Consider the following 19,952-nt stretch of genomic DNA (forward strand, 5'->3'; position numbering starts at 1 on the left):
GCTGGGCGCCGGAGGTCGCCCATGCCGGCGATGGAGAAGCCTCCGAGCAACCCGCGTCTGCGGTCGCCAACGGAGATGCAACGACGTCCATCTAGGTCAAGATGATTCCTCCGATTTGGTGGTACTCGTCGAACCCGCATCCAGAGGGAATATACCTTGTGCGGGATGAACCCAACCCACTGATTCTGGAACCAAACAGCAGATCATCTAGGATGGACCCGGGATATCCCAGTTGAACCCGCAAACCAAACACACCCTTAGTATTTAACTGAAGCACAAACACACCTGTAGAACCTTCTGAACATATAGAGTACCTTGCAATTCTTTTAGGAACTATCCAAATGTCTTTAGCTCAGTCTACTCTTACAAATTCAACGTCCAATATAACCATTATTTACAGATGATAGCTATTTAGTAGCTCTCGGACCCTCGCACCTGTACCTTTGAAATCGCCAAACCAAATAATCCTAGCATATTTATATATGAACTTTACAATGGAGCAGGCAAACCATTTACAGCCAACACCCCAGTAATTATTCATCCATCGGATTATCACTACCATCGTCAGGCAGCCTAATTTACTCGTTTTTTTGCTCTCGATGAAAATACTTCGTGAGTCCACCTGCAACGGATTTACGCCTTGAACCGAACAACAATGCATGATATATCATCTTTACTCTCTCTCTTTTGCGCTTCGGCGGTTAATTGCTTGGCAGCAGCATAGGGATCCTTGTACCTTTTGGCCAAATCGACCACCTCTTGATTGTTCATCACCTGGTACAGTCGATAAAAGGAAAAGTATTAAGAGTGCAGCCATGGATATGCTTCCGGTCAGCTATATCCTGGCCTTTTGGACAAATTTTGAAATAACATGCCACACCTTCCAAAGACCGTCACTTGCAAGGACAAGTAGCTCGGCAGTGTGATCTATGTCTTCGACTTTTATATCAGGCTCTGATCCCAATAGTGATTTTAGATTCCTGTCTCCAAAAGCTCTGGAGACAGCCAACTGACCACATACTCGGGGAACATCTCCTGAAAGTTCAAGTGTTAGATTCAATATGCTGTCAATAGACAACTTCAGATAACATTGTTCTGCTTATTTTTAAGGCACATGGTTTTGTTTAATTGTTTATCTAGGAATAGAATATTAAGGGATAAGAATTGCAATCAGAGTTTCCAAAAGATTTACTAATCTGATCTCTCTGCAATTATGATTATATTGGAAACTATAACGTATGGTAGCTTGTCTTCCAGGTAAAACGAATATATGATTTCCACCAAAAGGTGATCATCGAAATGTGTGTGCAACTGTACACGCAGGAACAAATCTTGAAGTCAGCACACTGCAACGGGTATGTGTTTGGCAATTATCCTAAATATTTATGCTGTTACAGTAACCAATGAACTGAGTGCGCACAGAAGGTTAAGGGACCCAAAGCAACCTACTACCCATTCATACAATACAAGGTAATACCAACCCCATTGTGGCACAACAAAATCTTTAGAATTATTGCATAGAACAAGCACTGGAATTTAGTAAGGGCTAAGGCTACTATACCATACCATGAAGAGAACTTCTTCGATTACATCTCAAGTTAAGGGTCTGGTGCAATTTACCAAGAGAAAAAAAACACATAGGGCTAGTAAATTATTGCCCTCCGAAAAGGTCAACAGTGAAGAATAATATAGGAACCTCTCAGCCCTTTGACATCATGTTTAGAAATCTGGACTAATATTTATGTTTTAAGAATAAATAGTAATGTGATTATACATTACTAAAGTAAGGAGTCATCTCTCAAGACTTATTTTTGAACCAGAGTGGAAGCACATACATTGACTACTGCCAGATTTCATATAAACTGCTCAAATATGGTAGTGATGGTTTGACTTCTAAAATTGCACTGCCCAAAATGACATAATAAGGTGTTGTAGCAATGCAATCATTAAGCCATTAGCAGCAGCTTTTTGCTATAAAATGTATGCTTTTATTAAATAAGATATGACTTGTCACGTGCAATTTATATCAAAACATACTTGGAACGGTCTCAATAATAGAGTATGACATGGTGTTGTCCGATAAACACTTTCATTTGACTAGAAATAAAGATTAAAATGAAGTAATTATGTTACTGAACTTGGCTAGTAAACACCTTTTATTTTTCCCACACCTAATAGCCGTTCAATAAGATTCCGTCAAAAAATGTTTCACTAAAGATTGTGTATTTGAGATGTTCAAATGCTCTGGAACAAGGACAATGAACCAAATATCGAAAAAGGCACCCCAGTCATTTAAATCAGGGTACCGTGCTTAAAGAGTAAAAAATTTGAGGACACACCTGGCATATTTGAAACAAAGCCACCCCTATTTTCAATTACACTTCGCTCAACATTCGGGTCATGGTCTATTGACATCTGTATGGGCTCACCACCTTTCAAAAGAACAGCTCTTGAATCACCAACATTAGCTACCCATAACTTCCTGCCGTTCACAAGAATGGCAGTTACAGCAGTGGAGCCACCTTGTCCCAAATCTGGAGTATGTGACAGAATAGCTTGGTCTGTTTTTTCATACGCTTTTGTAATCGCTCTATCTGTATGTGTCCAAAACTCTTCCTAAAATAGCATGACAAGATTATGATAACCACACAGCTAGCGAATTAATAGCTGTTGAAACAAAAGCTTAAACTTACCTCATTCAAAATATTTGTAAACAAATTCTTCTGTAAATACGCAGGAACGGTGTCTCCTAGATGACCGTCATAAATCGCAAAAAGACCAAGCTCGTTTCCCTTAACATCGACAAGATCGGCGAAATGGTAGTCCTCCATTGGATGATTCGTCATCCCTCTTACAAGGTTATATCCATAGCAGACCTTGACTTGCCCATGGCAGCCTTTCCCTTTACCAGATGCTGTTGACCCATGCCCCGTGAACTGCATACAAGCAGACCAATCAGCAAGAGCGATGATGTGGCTGAAGTGCTAACATGACAGACTGCAATTTGTAGAGTTCCTAGCTTACTCACGAGCTTCTTGAATAATGACGGTTCATGAACGTCTTATTTTTTTTAGAGTGCTTGCTGGTGGAGGGATAACGTTTAGTGAAACTCGTGTCACTAGACGCTAGCATCATTATGGTATTTCATGTCAACAAGTCAATATTAGTCACTAGTTGTTATTACTAGTACCATAGGAGCATACTACATATTACTTCAGCATAGTTTTTACTTCACTAAAGTTAAGCTATAATATGAAAGGGTAAAGAAAAAATTAATCCTTTCCAACAGAAACTTAAGCTTTATTTGATTTAAGCAGGAAAAGTCAGTATCTTGTTCTATCAGTGATTCAAACACAAAATTAATTAACAAAAGCTTCAATAATTTTCCATAGATGCTACTATATCTATGGCCCAAAAAAACGACGCGGAAACCGATCAAAAGTGGGACTTACATCTGAGCAACCAGCGCCGAAGCAGCAGAACCTTGCCATATCTTCTTAAGCCACTCTGAGTTCCAATCCAGGAACTGAAACTTTTTAGAAACAAAACAAAAGGAGGGGCGGAGAAATCCGGAAGTCCCCACAGCCACCGAGACCTCCGCTGGTACCAGGGGCGGACCTAGCATAGGACATGAGTGTACACGCGTACACCCGATAATTTTTGCAGAAACCCGGGATCAGTAGGTACCGGTTAGATCCGAATAATTACAGATAGCTTGTACTAGGGTTTGGCACTTTGGCTGCTCGGTTTCGTGCAGCAGGAACGGAGGGAAGAGAGAGGGGAGCGGGCGTACCTGGTGCGTGCTCCGTGCTCGGCGCCGGCGAAGGGCGGCGATGCCGCGAGTAGAGGAAGGTAGGAGAGGGGGAGAGAGGTGAACGGAGAGGGGGGAAGGGGAGGGGGAAGGGAGGGCAGGTGGGCTGAGGATTGCAGGTCTCCACTGGCGCAGCAGTCGTCGCCGCGTCGTCGGGTAGGGGGGGTTGGAATGGGTCAACCGGGAGTTAGTGTTTGAACACTACGCAACAAATTAATTTCGGGTTTTGGGTGGTTGCCTTTTAAGCCCTGACCCAATGCGGTCCTCCCAACTAAGGTTGGAAACGGATCTAAAAAAATCCCGTTTCTACCCGTTCTGTTTTCTACTTTTTTTTCTGTCCGTTTTTATATTTGTGGGATCTCGTTTCCATATTTACGGAAATTCAAAAGGGTTTTTCCCGTCCGTTTCTGTGATATCCCGTTTTCGATCTATGTGAGATATGTCTAGAAATTGACATGTTCATAAACATACTAATCATAAATTATGCAGGCTAACATGTTAACACATGGTATACTAGTGAATATTGGACCGATAATTTCGTACGTGTATATTATTTTGTGACTTTGTTCATGTATACTTAAAAATATTTGATCATGTTATTCTAACTTATTTTTTCGGCTCTCCGTCCGTATTTGTCTGTTTCCGTATTTCTGTATATCCCTATCCGTTTTTAATTTTGTTTTTTTCTCGAACCCGATCTCGTTTCCGCTAAAAATATAGAAACGGAAATGGGAGAGGAGTTTTTCCGCTCGTTTCCGTCCGTTTTCATCCCTACTCCCAACCCAGATGACCTGGTGGGTGGCCGACTGGCTGTGGGTTTCCGTCTAGCGTTAAATCGGCACAATTCAGTCGATATATATATGATATCAAATAAGTATCATTACATTTATCATTAAATATATTTTCACAATACATTTATTTAGTCCCATGAGTGTTAATGATATAGTCTATAAACTTTTTTAAGGCATGAGATCATTTGACTTGGGACAAAGCAAGAGTGTCACTTTTTTTTGTGGGATGGAGGTGGTATAATTCATGATGTATTGATGAGTCTTGTTTGATGTTTGTAGAGTTGTATTAATCTTTCTATAAATTTGGTCGAAGAGAAATTTGACTCAGAAAAAAAGAGCTAAAAACGACTTATAATTCGGAAGAGAGGGAGTAGAAGTCTAAAAGACAAGCTATGTTGCCCTTTACAATATTTTTATGTTGGACTAACATGTCTTATGTTGGCTGCTAACCAAAGTATACACTTACACACGCTAGAGCCATGATGCAACACAGTTAGGCTTTGTCCGGCAAAGCTCTAGCTCCAGGAAATTCGTGGATTTCTTGAAGTTGGGTATTTGTAGCTCCGATGTCCTATATTTAAGGTTGAAGACTTGTTGAAAGCACTTGTATGATTCATTTTGTATATAGTTTATACCAGATATAAATATATAAAGCTCTTTAATTTTATCCAAAAACTACATATCTAACTTTGATATAGGAAACGGATGCCAAACAAACCCTTAGGTGATATTTTGATTAAGACCTATACTTGCGCCACATTGTTATTTGATGTTGTTAAAATTAGTCTTGCCACACTTTTATGGAATGAAAATTCATAATCTAGCCTTAGGAGAGGTGGGAAAGTGAATTGAGTGTATCGTGGTTATGACAACATTTTAGTCTTCGATTTAAACAAGAGAAATGGCACGTAAGCTTCTCTCTCTCTCTCTTTTGACCTTAGGTCTATGTTTCATAGCATGTGTTCCATTGGAGTTTAAGAGCTTAAGAGTCTATTTAGGACTACTCCATAAATTTTGCTCTACGGACTTTACCGTGAAGCCGCTCAAAAAAAACTGAAGTTTTTAGAGCATCTTTTCTATGCTTTCACAACTCCACCTTTATCTTGAAGTGAATCTACACCTTTTTGACTTAAAAAATATACACAAACTGAAAAATATGGAGTTAATCAGTTGCAGACCTAACTAAATAATAGAATTAGACATAATGACCTAACAAAGAGAAAGAATTAAATACACCAGCGGTCCATGAACTTATCATCGTGTGCCATTTAGGTTCACGAACTTTAAAATTGTATTTTTGAGTCTTTAGAGTCGTTTGTTGCTACACCGTAGGTCCATAAGCTCCGTGTCAACACATTTTGCCTACCTGGAATGGCACAACATGGATACCGGTGCGGACACCTCATTGGCGTGTATTCCTCTCATATCCCTCTATCTCCCCCTCGATCCCTTCTCCGCGGCGCATGTCTCCCCTCGGCTACTCGCGAACCTGCTCCACCACACGCTCCCTCACGGTCTCCCCCGCCTTCCGGACGGCCGCGGCGATCGTCCGCCCGGCCTTGGCGCCCTCCGCCATGGGCACGGCCACGCTGACCTCCGCGAGCAGGCGTGCGTCTGTCAATTAGTTGGCGTCCATTGGTCACGCCAGCATGGCCACAAGCGATAAATGCCACGAGCACCAAGTTCTAGCCCACTAGGGATGGCAACGGGGCGGATTCGGATCGGATGGAGTCTCTGTGCATCCGAACCCGAAACCCGAAATCGAAACCCAAAACCGCACCGAACACCGATTCAGGTGATAATCCGTCCCCAAAACCGAACCCGCGGATACCCGAAACCCGAATGGATACCCGAAACCCGCTTTGTATGGCAACATAGTAAGAGAAATAAGGACTTTCTATAAACATATGCATGATATATATACACGTATTCACATAAACAAGAGGCAACAAATAATAAATATTTTCATGAGTCAACTTAGAATAAATTTAATAATATAAGTAAATAAGTTATAATTAGTATATTATAAAACATGAGTTTTAATTCCAAATTATTTATTTCGGATGTCCATTGGATATCCACGGGTGAAAAACTAAACCCAAAACCGAACCCGATTGATTTTGAGGCCCCGAACCCAAAAACCATGGGTGAGAAATCATCCCCGAACCTGAACCCGCAAGACCCGAAACCCGCAGATATCCGACCTGAAACCGTCCCGTTGCCATCCTTGTAGCCCACGGCGTGACGGCGCAGGACGTCCACCCGCGGATCATCAGTCCCCGCGGCGCTTCGGCCTCGTGCCTTCAAGCTCCACTGCTCCAGTGCCACCCTCTCCCTTCCTCTCTCTCTCTCTCAACTCTCCCTCTGTCTGTAGTAGAACATTCACGTGCTTTGGCCATATTAGTATATCAGCAGCAGCTTCGCGGAACCACACATCTTCAACATCTATGGTGTCTGCAGGAGTCGGGCCTGACCGACGGCACACCGGGTCCGTGCAGTGCAGCGCGAGCTCGAGAGCGTGTCCATGAGCTCATCCCCGGAGGTGGCCATGGTGGTGGCTTTGTGCATCAGCTCCAGGTCGTCGAACATCTCGCTAATCCACCCATTCACGATGGAGGCTACCCACTATGGCAGATGGTGTCCGTGAGGGACTTGCTCATGAGCAGCTCCAGGATGACGTGACCCTGAGGTTTGTACACGTCCGTCTTCACGCTCGCCTTCAGTTTCGATAGCTCCGGCGTGCCAGTGGACCCTCACACCGCCAGGCGTTGCCGGGCATGGCTGGCCCTGGGTTGCCGCGCGCTTGCGTGTGCAGGCCCGGGAGTTGCTGAGAGGCCGAACCTAGGAGGCCGTGCGTGCCGGCCCGAGCGCTGCAGGGCGCCGTTGGGACTTGGGAGAGGCCGGCATCGCTTGACCGCTATTCGGCTGCTCGTAAAGCCATTTATACTGATTTATATGGTTGATTTGTTGAAAGAGAAAATACTATATCATAACTTATAAGTCGGTTTATAATGGTAGCCGAACACGTCGTTGGGTGAGCGCGTCTCTGCAGACGCTCACCGAGGACCTGCACCTTCCTGCATGTGCCGTGGAGTTCGGCGGCGTTCGTGCGGGTGGTGAGGACAGGCGGGATTAGTGATCCACGGTGCCGGAGGCAGTCACGACATCGCGGGATTAGTGATCCACGGGAGGACGTCCTGATCGACCATGACGTGGGTTGGTTTCTCACACTGTCACACACTACAGTTGGAGCTAGGCGTTTTATCGCGGGGCTGGCCATGCTGGCGTGGATGATGGGCGCTGACCAGTTCACAGACGATGCACACCTGCTAGCGGAGGCTGGCATGGCCGTGCACATGGCAGAGGGCGCCGACGCCGAGCAGATGGCGGAAGTGATCGCTTGAGAAGGAGGGGCCGGGAGACCGTGACCGAGCGTGCGGTGGAGCTGGTCCGCGAAGAGGCCAGAGGGAGACCTGCGCTGCGATGGGGAGACCGATAGCAGAGGGATACATGACGATGACGTGTCAACATCGTGTCCATGTTGTCCATTCCACGGAGGCAAAATGTGCTGACATGACGATACGGAAAGGTATAGCAACAAACAACTCTGAGAATTAAAAAATATATTTTCAAAATTTATGGATCTACTTTTATTTAAGCGGTCGTGCGAAGAGAAGAAGAGCTTCTCTTTGCGGGCCCCGGCCGCTGTTATGACAAGTTGTCTTTTTCGCCGGGTTTGCGCGTCGGCCGTCGGGACGGATTAGTCTATGGGAGATGCCTTTCGAGGGTCAACACCCAACAGTGAGCAGCCAGCGGCCGGCGCCAGCCACGGATCCATCCAATTTGACTCGCGTGTCTACAGCTACAGCTACAGGCTGGCCGAAACGGACGTCGGTCTTCCATGGACGTGGCCTACGGAGCAGTGCAGAGTGACAGCGGCGCGCGCGACGGGGATTGGCTGCTGTGCGCCTGTGCCTGTGGGGTGGGCCTACGGTTCATGTCACCGTCACCCACCGGCGGCCTGTGCATCGGGTCTTGACCAGCCGCAGTCCGGTGCGGTGATTGGAGTCGACGACCGGGGAGTTCGACTGGTGCGCGTCACAGCCTCACAGGTACTCCCTCAGTCTGTACTATTTTTTTTCAAGGAGAAACTATATTAAAATTTAGAACAAGCATGTCCGCGCGTGGTAACAAAACCCGATACGTCTTAAAATCATACTTCATACTATTACCAGACACGACTGGTTTTAACTTTTATGAGCATAGATCATGAGTCAAGATCAAGTATAGAACACATAAGAAGTAAGTGCAGGTAGGGTTGTCATGTCAGATTTGGATTAGGGCAGGGTATGTTGTCATATCGGATTTGGATTAGGTTTATTGACACTGGAGGATGTCCTCAAGCCAAGAGGTGAGTTTCTAAAGCGGCAAAAAAAGAAATTTTTTCTTTTCTATATTAGCTAGGTATTATATGTATATAGCTAATAGCTATAGATTAGATTGGATGACAAACTTCTTAAGGTTTCAATCACCATTTTTTTTCTGGAAGAATAAAGTGTTCAAATATCCATAGTACTATATTTATTATTTATTATTTTTGTTTATAAGAAAAACACAGGAGACAAAGAAAAGAGTATAAAACAAAAAAAAATCACGAAACCATATGTATATAGATATAGATTATATTTATGATTTCTGTTTATAAGAAAAACACAGGAGACAAAAAAAAAAGAAAAACAAAAGGTCACAAAATCAAATATAGATATAGATTAGATTGGCTGATAAACGTTTTTTTTCTGTTTATATGAAAAAAAGTGGGAGAGAAAAAAATAAAAAAAGTCACGGAACCATAGGTATAGATAAGATTAGACTGAATGTAAATATGTAAGATTTAATTATGAATTATTTATATTAGTTAGATTAGAGAAGGATAAAGAGTTCAAACACCCATAGTATTCTATCTCTTATTTATTATTTTGTTTTTATATAAAAAATAGGAAAAAAGAAAAAAGAAGAACAAAAGTCACGTACAGAAGGGGAACCGGAAAAGGACACATGAGCGGGAACGTCTTTCACGGGAAGAGGTTTCCATCTCGCGGATGGATTTTTTTCCCGAAAAACGTTTCCATCACAGGGAGAAACACGGATACGACATCTTGCCGACATCAAGCCACTTTAGGTTAAGCTGGACCAAAATTTATGGTGGCAGATTTTTTTTTTTTTTTTGCTTCTTTAGTATTAGGTATAGAAACATAGAACAATACATCCTCAGATTATCCTTCTCCATAAAGAATTTGATATAAAAAATACGCTCACTCAAAAAAAAAACTTCCCACATGTTGTCGTTCACTCGTCCCACTCCATCTCTCGTCACGCGTCACGTCGCGCCCACTCCGCCGCACTGCTGCCTCCATCCCGCGTTGTGCCCCACTCCGACGTGCCGCCGCCATCCCGTGCGGCGCCTTCTATCCCCCGCAACGCCTCTGTCCCCTACCGTGCCGTGCTGAAAGGTCCTAATATGGCTAGAGAGGGTGAATAGCCTATTTAAAAATTTATAAATCAACTAGAGCAATTTGATTAGTATGACAAATAGCGAAACATAAACTTACTCTAGCTCTACAAGGGTTGCAAGCCACATATCCAACAATTCTAGTTGCAATGATTGCTAGGCACACAACTTGCAATGTTACTACTCACTAAGAATTCTCAATCTTGCTACTCTAAAGAGCTCTACTAGATGAACTTAAAATAACAAAGCAAGCTCTCAATTCTAATTACACTAAAGAACTTGTCATAAATAGTTTGCAAGAATATAAATGAGTGAGTAGAGTGATTATACCGCCGTATAGAGGAGTGAATCAATCACAAGATGAATATTAAATCAAACACCGGGAGAATATCAAAGGACAAGAGACAACCAATTTTTCTTTCAAGGTTCACGTGCTTGCCGGCACGCTAGTCCCCGTTGTGTCGACTAACACTTGGTGGTTCGACGACTAAGAGGTGTTGCACGAACCTCATCCACATAATTGAACACCGCAAGAACCTATCCACTAGTAAGGTAACTCAATGACACGAGCAATCCACTAGAGTTACTTTTCTGCTCTTCGTCGGGAAAGGCACAAGACCCCTCACAATCACCACGATCGGAGTCGGAGACAATCACCAACCTCCGCTCAACGATCCTCGCTGCTCCAAGCCGTCTAGGTGGCGGCAACCACCAAGAGTAACAAGTGAATCCCGCAGCAAAACACGAATGCCAAGTGCCTCTAGATGCAATCACTCAAGCAATGCACTTGGATTCTTTCCCAATCTCACAATGATGATGAAACAATGATGGAGATGAGTGAGAGAGCTTTGGCTAAGCTCACAATATTGTTATGTCAATGCAAATATCCAAGAAAGTGAGCTTGAGCCGGTCATGGGGCTTAAATATAAGCCCCCCACAAAATAGAGCCGTTGTACCCCATCACTGGGCACAACATGGGGTGACTGGATGCTCCGGTCAGTTCGACCAGACGCAGGACCCCAGCGTCCGGTCGTCCGATGCTTGCCACGTGTCATCGGCTTTAAACGCCGATCGTCCGATCTCAACGGTCAAGTGATGACCGGACGCGTCAGTTAGAAAGTGACCGAACGCAGGACCCCAGCGTCCGGTCGTTTCCAATAAGGTTCCAAACGCGAAATTTCACGATCGGACGCGTCCAGTCATGCTCGACCGGACTCACCCGGCGTTCGGTCACTCAACGTTTCCTCTATGCGCCTCACGTCAGCGTACGTCAGCACTGACCAGACGCACCCTGCCAGTGTCCGGTCACTCGTGCCAGCGTTCGGTCATAAGACCGAAACACGTGCTCACTGCTGCTACTGATCGGACTCAGGACCCCAGCGTCCGGTCCCTGTGCCACCAGCGTCCGGTCACTCTATGAACCCCTGTCTTTTCTGTATAGGGCGTCGGTGGCACCGTCGGACTGTCCACACTCTACGGGTGGACACTTCGCCGATGAAGTTTCTAACCCTTGCTCAAATATGCGAACCACCAAGTGTATCAAATTGTGCACATGTGTTAGCATATTTTCACAAGCATTTTCAATGGTGTTAGCACTCCACTAGATCCTAAATGCATATGCAATGAGTTAGAGCATCTAGTGGCACTTTGATAACTGCATTTCAATACGAGTTTCACCCTTCTTAATAGTATGGCTATTTAACCTAAATGTGATCACACTCGCTAAGTATCTTGATCACCGAAACAAAATGGATCCTACTATTTATACCTTTGCCTTGAGCCTTTTGTTTTTCTCTTTCTTCTTTTCAAGTTCAAGCATTTGATCATCACCATGCCATCACCATCGTCATGATCTTCGCCATTGCTTCATCACTTGGAGTAGTGCTACCTATCTCATAATCACTTTGATAAACTAGATTAGTACTTAGGGTTTCATCAATTAACCAAAACTAAACTAGAGCTTTCACATGCTGTGCCCCGTCCTCCGCCATGCCCAAGCCAGGCGGCTAGGAGAGGGGGCCGTCGCTGGCCGAGCCTAGGCTAGGCGTAGGCGTAGCTAGCTGCTGCCAGGCCGCGCCACCATCCTCGGCCACTGGCTGACCAGAACCAGTTGTTCCCATGCTTTGCGTTGCGTCGTACGGAAGAAGAAGGGTGAAAACGTATGTTGCAAGTCTATGTTTCAACTGTTTCGATCTTTCATAGGTATGTTGCAATTGTTTCATGTGGATATTGCAAAAGTAGATTAAGATATTGCATATGTTGCAATTGTTGTACACATAGTATGTTGCAAGCTTCCATTCCTAATGTTTCAACTGTTTTTCTAACGTATGTTGCAAGTATGTTTATTTGGATGTTGCATATGTTTCACAAATATGTTGCAAGTATTTTATCTGGATGTTGCGTATATTTTACAATAGTTTTTAGGTCTTTTTGCAAGTTTTTAGATGCATGTTTCAAGTGTTTTATCTATCTTCAGACATATGTTGTAAGTATTGCATCTAGATGTTTTTTAAAAGTATATCGGGTGTTGCATCCCTCTCCTCGCCTTCTGGTGTTTCGCCTTGGTGTCTCCTCCTCTTCCCGGCGTCGGCTGGGCATCCGAACTAGAGGCGTAGGCGGGCGTCGCTCCTCCCCCTCTTCTCGATGCTGGTGACGTTTAGGGCGGTGCAGGGCCCCGCGTTGGTGCAATAAATAGAGTGTAGGCATGGGCGTCCGACCATGGGTGTCCGTCCAGACATCCAGATGCTAGCACTACCGATAGTGCCTTGTTGAATACCAAAGCCAAAGGTGTAGTCCTAATGTCCAATCCAACGATCAACCCAAAACATTAGAGATGGAAGGTCCAACATTCCGGGACCAGTCCAAACTGCATCTGAATCGATGAAAGAACATCGATAGTAGTTATCGAGTACCGATATTAGGGATACCCAAAACAAGAAAGTTAGCGCCCATGCTGATTTCCCCAGATAGCTTGAGACGTATTAAAAGGTCTCACCCGACCCTAAGGTCGCGGGCTCCATCTCGCCCAAGGTCGCGGGCTCTATCTCGCCCGACCTCGAGGCCATGGGCTCCTTCTTGCCCGACCTCGAGGCTACAGGCTCCGTCTTGCCCAACTCCAAGGATGCGGTTTCCGTCTCGTCCAAGGTCATGGGCTTCGTCTTGCCCGACCTCGAGGACGCGGGTTCTGTCTTGTCCAACGGGGACCCATATCGCCGCCAACCACTCCAGGTTCAAGTGTATGGGCCTGGGTCAAAACTCTGACGCTAGGGAAGAGGCTGGCATGCCTCGATGTAACATGTGGCCATGACGGGCTATACCTGGAGATTCACATAAGAATAGTGTCGGGCGTGTCGGTGTTGTTCTGCCTAATCCTCGTAAGGATGCTGACAAGCGCGTCAGTTCACCACGACGTCCGTCGGGACAGAGTGGAACACCATGATCGGCAGATGATGCCTACGCATGGTGCCAGTGACAAACAAGGCTGCGACATGGAGCCATCCCTGTTGACATCTACAGGATCAACGGGACCCGTATAAAAGGAGAAGAAGGACCCAGCAAGCCTAGAAGCCTTCTGCTCTCTCTCGTTCTTCTCCATTTTCTCCTCTGTAACCCGCGCTTTCCCTTCACCTATAAAAGGGGAAATATGGTGCCCCATGAAAGGGGGAGATCTTGACACAAGAGCACGACATAAGCACACGGCTGAGCGACAAGCGAGCTCTCAGTACCCGTTCACTCCTTCCACCAGAGACTTAGGATCCTCTTCTTCTCTCGCCTGTTTGTAACCCCTACTATAAACCAATTACCGATAATACAAGCAGCAGTGAACTGGACGTAGGGACATTTTGCCCGAACCAGTATGAACCCTTGTGTCCTCCAAGCTCACCATCCGAGCTAGATGCGCAAATACAAATTTACTCATCGATGGTCCGAAAACACCGACAATTGGTGCGCCAGGTAAGGGCTTTTTGCGCATCTCAACATCCACATCAAGCCTCGGATGGCCAGTCACGGTGTCAGCTGGGTCTCGGGCGCGCACGTGCACTTCAGAAACCTAGACTTCATCATTACAATGGAGGGAGAGTTGGCGTAGGTTCCCACCGCTGTCTAGCCTCTCCAGTCCACCGGCCTCAACGCGATCGCCGAGACACTTGAGGAGCTATAGCTGCACGCACCAGAGGCCTACGTCCCTAGGAGCGACCAGCTCCTCGACTTTGATTATCGGAGGCTAGAGCGCTAGCTCGGCGCCTTCCTGGGATCTCGACCATCTCGGGAGGACCTACGCCGCCTCACCTTCTTGTTCGCCAATGTCATGACGTAGCTTACCGGAGGAGAGCCGCTCTTCCTAGAATACCTCATCCGGAGTGCCCCAACAGCGCTCCTGTTTGGTCTGCGCAACGCTGTAGAGACCGTTGGCCACCTTGTGGAGCAGCGCACACCCTCATCCCCTATGAATGACATTTTTGTGGGGATGACTGAATACATCATGGAATCTTTCCATGACCTTCTGATGGGAGAATCAGAGTCACCCTCTGACTCTGACTCCAGCAGGGGGAGCCATCACCCCTCGCGAGAATGTTTCATGGCAGGTACCCCCGAGGGATACATCAAAAGCATCACAAGGGAGGGGCTACCCCAACAGACAACCTCGATGATGAGGTCGAGGGGGATGCAGGGCCCCACCTCGCCTACGGTAGAGCAGCTGAGGGCACGGCACCAAGAGCTCAAAGAAGCACGACTCCAGCTCGAGCGAGACATCGAGCACCACGGAGACGGTGGGCGTGCGCGTGCCATGGCCCACGACATGAACCAGAGGATCATCGAGGATGACGAAGCCCTCCCACACTTCACCCAGGCAAGCCAGAACATCGATGCCGTGGCATTCTTGCTCCAGGGGCTTCCGAAGCCTGTGACACTCGAGGATCATCAGGCCCATCATGAGATTCACATGCTACTCGAGCGTGCGGTGGCGTAGCAGGCCAAGAGCTGACTGTCCCAACGACGTGAGGTCAACACCAGCCAGCGCGTGCCATCAGAGTGACCTAATAGGGATGTGTTAGTCCACTAGGCGTAGCGACGCGGTAGGCCGCGTGCCACGGCCCTAGTGCATGAGCATCTCGGCCTCCACCATGACGCGCGCAACACGCTGGATGCCCACAGGCATTCCCACGACGATGAGAGGGAAGAGGCTCGCCGCGGCTACCACCCTCATTGTGGTGGATGCTATGGCAACGGTGAGGATCGAAGCCCAAGCCCCGACTTGTCGGGAGATCAAGACTTTGGTCGACACATCCTCAACGTCGTCTTCCCACCGTGGTACCAACCACCGACCAACATCCCAAAATACGCTGGGGAAATAAACCCCAGACTATGGCTCAAGGATTATCGGCTTGCTTGCCAAGCCAGTGGAGCGGATAGTGACTGTAAGGAAAATGGACCCTAGGCTAATTTACTTTAGATTTTGGTGTTTGATGACCAACACAACCAAATTAGACTAATGAATTTGCAAGTGATTGTTTTGTAGTTCAATAGGATGCAAGACGTGACTTGGACAAAGGCGACATGATGATCTGATGATCAACACCTCAAGCAAGACCTTAGGAGCACAAGAGAAGACCCAAGATATAAAGCAAAGTCCAAGCATAAAGATAGGAACCAAGCCGCATGCAAGATTGCAAAGAAACGAGCTCACAGAAGCGATCGGACGCTGGACCGAATGATGGAAGAAAGTGATCGGACGCTAAACAAGTGAATCGACCAGACACACCGATGACACTGTTCATCAGCCCGGCAACACACTCAGCATGGACCAGACGCTGGCGGCAAACCGATCGGACGTAGGACAGCAGCATCCGATCGAGTACAGAGAGGTTCTAGAGCGGCGATCTTGTGACCGGATGCGTTCGATGGCATGTGACCGGATGTTGGCAGCATCCAATCAGTTGTTCATGGCTCCAACAGTCGGGATGACCGAACGCGTCCGATCAGGACGACTCTAGCGTCCGATCAGTAGCAGAAACATAGGATTTCATCCCCAACGGCTACTTTCTCAGTGGGGCTTATAAATACAACCCCCAACCGGCCATTTGGTAAGGGTGGAGCTGAGAAAACATATCAAGGGTGTTGATACACTATTTTAGTGATCTCTACTTGCATAGTGCTTAGTGTTTTATTAGGTAATTAGCGTAGGTGCTTTGCGAAGTGCTTAGGTTGATTAGACCATTGCTTATGCGCTTGCTCTAAGTTTAGGCCTAGTGTTTAGTGAGGTTTGCATACCTCTTATCATTTGGTGCTTGTGTGCACCATTGTTGTACATCGGAGGGGCGTGTAGTCTTGCGAGATCACACCAATCGCGTTTGTGGTGTGGCCACCACTGTGTACCGGAGGAAATAAGGCCTGCGATGTTTTGACCGGAAGCTTGATAGTGAAGATGGTGGGGAGCATCCGGGAGAGGCTTACCGAAAGGCACGTCAGAGACCCACTTGTGCGTAGGGAAGGCCCGAGGCTATCTACGGAGTTACCCGACTGAAAGGTTGGCCCTTGTGAGGGATTCCTTACGAGAGGCTCCAACGAGGACTAAGGGGAAGCTTACGCGCTTCTTGATACCTCGGTAAAAATACCGGAGTCATCAACGAGAGTTTGCATATCTCTACCTTGCTCTTTAGCTATCGCATTTACATTGATCGTATTATTCCTTTTGTGGTAGAGATAGCAACACACTAGCAAAACCATAGTTGCGTATTTAGATAGTTTATCTATTGCATAGGTTTTGCTAGGGTTAGAAAAGGAGGCCATAGTTTAGAGTTAGAAATTTAAGTTGCCTAATTCACCCCTCCTCTTAGGCGTCATGGTCCCCCTTCAATTGGTATCAGAGCTGGTTGGCTCAATTTGGACCTTTGGCTTAACCGCCATTGAGCCAACGCTATTTAGAGTGGTTGGGATGGATATCTCTAGGCCTCCGTACTTTGACGGCAATAACTTCCCTTATTATAGAGCTAGAATGGCTTGCTACCTTGAGGCGGTTGATTTAGGAGTTTAGAGAGTCACTCATGACGGGATGAAACCCATTAAGAATCCTGATAAACCCACAAAGAGTGATGAAAAGAAAATGCATTTCAATGCTAGAGCTAAGAATTGCTTGTTTGAATCTTTTAGCATGGATGTGTTTAACCAAGTATTCACTTTAAATACGGCACATAAAATTTGGTTAAAACTTCAAGAGCTCCATGACGGCACAAGTAATGTCCATGAGCAAAAACATTATCTAGCTAAATAAAATTATGATTCCTTCGAAATGAAAGATGATGAGCTTGTTCGTGATATGTATTCTCGTTTGAATCTAATTATCAATGAGCTCCATTCTATAGAATTAACAATGCTAAATGATGCGGACATCATGAGGAAGACCATCTCCGTGCTACCATCACAATATGGAGGACTTGAGCATCATGACCCTGGCCATAGTCATTGGCAAGATAGTGGCATTTAAAATGTCACGCAAGATGGGTTAAGAAGAAGCCTCTTCATCAAGCAAATGCAAAGCTCTTGCATATGGCAAGAAAAAGAAGATGAAGGGCAAGCAAGTTGAGACAAGCTCAAGCTCAAGCTCCTCAAGTGAAGATGAAGAAGAAGAAGAGGAAGATGATGATGAAGATTCAAGTGATGATCAATCTTCCTCCTCCACCTCCGACCTTGATGAAGAATCAATCAAACTAATCAACAAGGTGGAGAAGATGATCCAAAAGCTCAACGTTAAGGGTGTGCCCATCCAAATTTAAGATCTCATTTTCACCAATCAAAGAAATGAGCAAAGAAAGAGAGGATGCTATGGATGCGGTGAGATAGGGCACTTTGTGGAAGTTTGTCCAAATAAGCCCACACCCAAGACAAAGAAGAAGGCATGCAAGAAACAAGCCCTCACATCAATAAGGACATGGTATGATTCTTTAAGTGAAGAAGAAGGCCATCACAAGAGGTGAGGACGCAAGCACTCATCATCAAGCTTTTCTCGTGTGTGGCTTATGGCACGAGGTAACGAAAGCTCATCCTCTAGTGAGAGTGATAGTGATGATGAAATGCCTTCTTATGAAGAAATTATGTAACAAAACCATAATTATGCTAAAGTTTGCACTAGTCAACAAAAGAAGCTCGGGAAAATAAAAGAAAAGCTAGATAGTTCAAAAGAAGCATACAAAACTTTATTTGAACAATATGAGAATTTTGCTCATCTTAATGTTCAACTATCTACTAAAATTGAGCAACAGTAATAACCGTAGATGACAGAGGCTAGCTTGAAAGATATGCAAGACTCACAAAATAGTAGATTGATTACAGAAAAGTATAGGGGTTAGAACGCAAAGTGTGCGTGCACTATGCTGGCCCCGTTCGGCTGGCAGAATTTTGGCTGAAACTGGATGAAAAATACTGTTCTGGTTGAATTGTTGCGAGAGAAAAATACTGTTTCGGCTGAAAAAAGAAACCGAACAAGCCGAATATGGGGTAAGCCGAACAGGGCCGTTGTGGACCGAGTCTACGGGCCGTGAACCGATGGAGGTGCTGTGAGAGCAGTCCACCATAGACCATGTCCACAATGGTATATTTGGAGTTGTATTTCTAGATTTATTTTTCCAAAGGAAAACGACCATAAATACAAGTGATGTCACGATGATGTCAACAAGGTAACAAACAAAATAGAGCACGCACGGCCGGGCTACTTGCTCGCCGGAGTCGCGCATGCGTGTGCCATGGCTTGGGCACGATGAGGCATTGCCAGCGCGAGCTCGCATCGGAAACTGGACCAAAAGACAGAAGACCTCACCGTGGAACCGACATGGATTTTATTCAGTATGCTTCCATGGGTTTGCTAGGTCCATGATACTTCGTGAAGATATTAGTTATCAGCTACCATAAGCAAGCACCGTAGAGCTATTTACTCATCATCGCAGATTGATAAGAAAAGAAAACATGGATTAAGATTAATGTATTGTATAGACCAGGCATGAGATCAGACCTTAGCCCCTTGGACAAAAACTGCCCACGGCGACGTCTCGCTCTTGCTCTGCTTCAGCTTTGCCGCCGAGTGGTTCCCTGAAAGGAACAAAAAAAACTCAAATCAGATCAGCACGCTGCGCAATCAAACCAAACCAAATCAAACTAGGAATCACACCAGAGAGATCACCCCAAAGACGATGGCCAATGATGTCTCTGTGTTCGCGTGGCTGCAGCAGGTGCTCGCACTGCTATTCCTGTCCAACCTGGCCGCAAAGGCGGTGCTGTTCGCACTCGTGGTGGCACTGTTGCCGCTGTTGCCGTCGGGGCAGGCAGAGGCACCTAGGATCTAGGAGCTACCACACGGTGAACATCCCCCCTCTTACCCTCTCCTTCTTGGCGTCGAGCATGGCGACCGCCTATGCGAGCGATGCGACATCACTGTTGCCCATCTTGCCTTGTGGTTAGTGGCAGCGTCAGACTGCTACGTAGCTGTCGGTCCCCGTCAAAGAGGTGCATTGGGGAGGGCAACGGATGGGGGAGTTGGAGGGGATGAAAGCTCTAGTTTAGTTTTGGTGAATTGATGAAACCCTAAGTGCTAACCTAGTTTATCAAGTGATCAAGAGATACGTAGCACACTTCAAGTGGAGAAGCTAATGAAGATCATAACATGACAATAGTGATGACATGGCGATGATCAAGGGCTTAAACTTGAAAAGAAGAAAGAGAAAAACAAAATGCTCAAGGTAAAGGTATAACTTGTAGGAGCTATTTTGTTTTGATGATCAAGACACTTAGAGAGTGTGATCACATTTAGGTTTGATAGCCGTACTATTAAGAGGGGTGAAACTCGTAT

At 45.9% G+C, this 19,952-nt stretch overlaps 1 protein-coding gene across 1 annotated transcript; it reads right to left on the bottom strand.

The window, feature by feature from the left end:
* Window positions 1-311: 311 nt before the first annotated feature.
* On the bottom strand, window positions 312-3,930 carry LOC136491506 (probable protein phosphatase 2C 41). The gene is made up of 6 exons (XM_066487835.1): window positions 3,794-3,930; window positions 3,453-3,618; window positions 2,694-2,936; window positions 2,340-2,616; window positions 881-1,035; window positions 312-774 (listed from the first exon to the last, which is right to left on the bottom strand). Exons 2-6 carry the CDS (start codon window positions 3,489-3,491, stop codon window positions 634-636), a joined length of 855 nt encoding a protein of 284 aa, XP_066343932.1. The 5' UTR covers window positions 3,492-3,618; window positions 3,794-3,930; the 3' UTR covers window positions 312-633.
* Between the last annotated feature and the right edge of the window lie 16,022 nt (window positions 3,931-19,952).

This window comes from Miscanthus floridulus, chromosome 11 (genome assembly GCF_019320115.1).
Source record: "Miscanthus floridulus cultivar M001 chromosome 11, ASM1932011v1, whole genome shotgun sequence".
Classification (NCBI taxonomy): Eukaryota; Viridiplantae; Streptophyta; class Magnoliopsida; order Poales; family Poaceae; genus Miscanthus; species Miscanthus floridulus.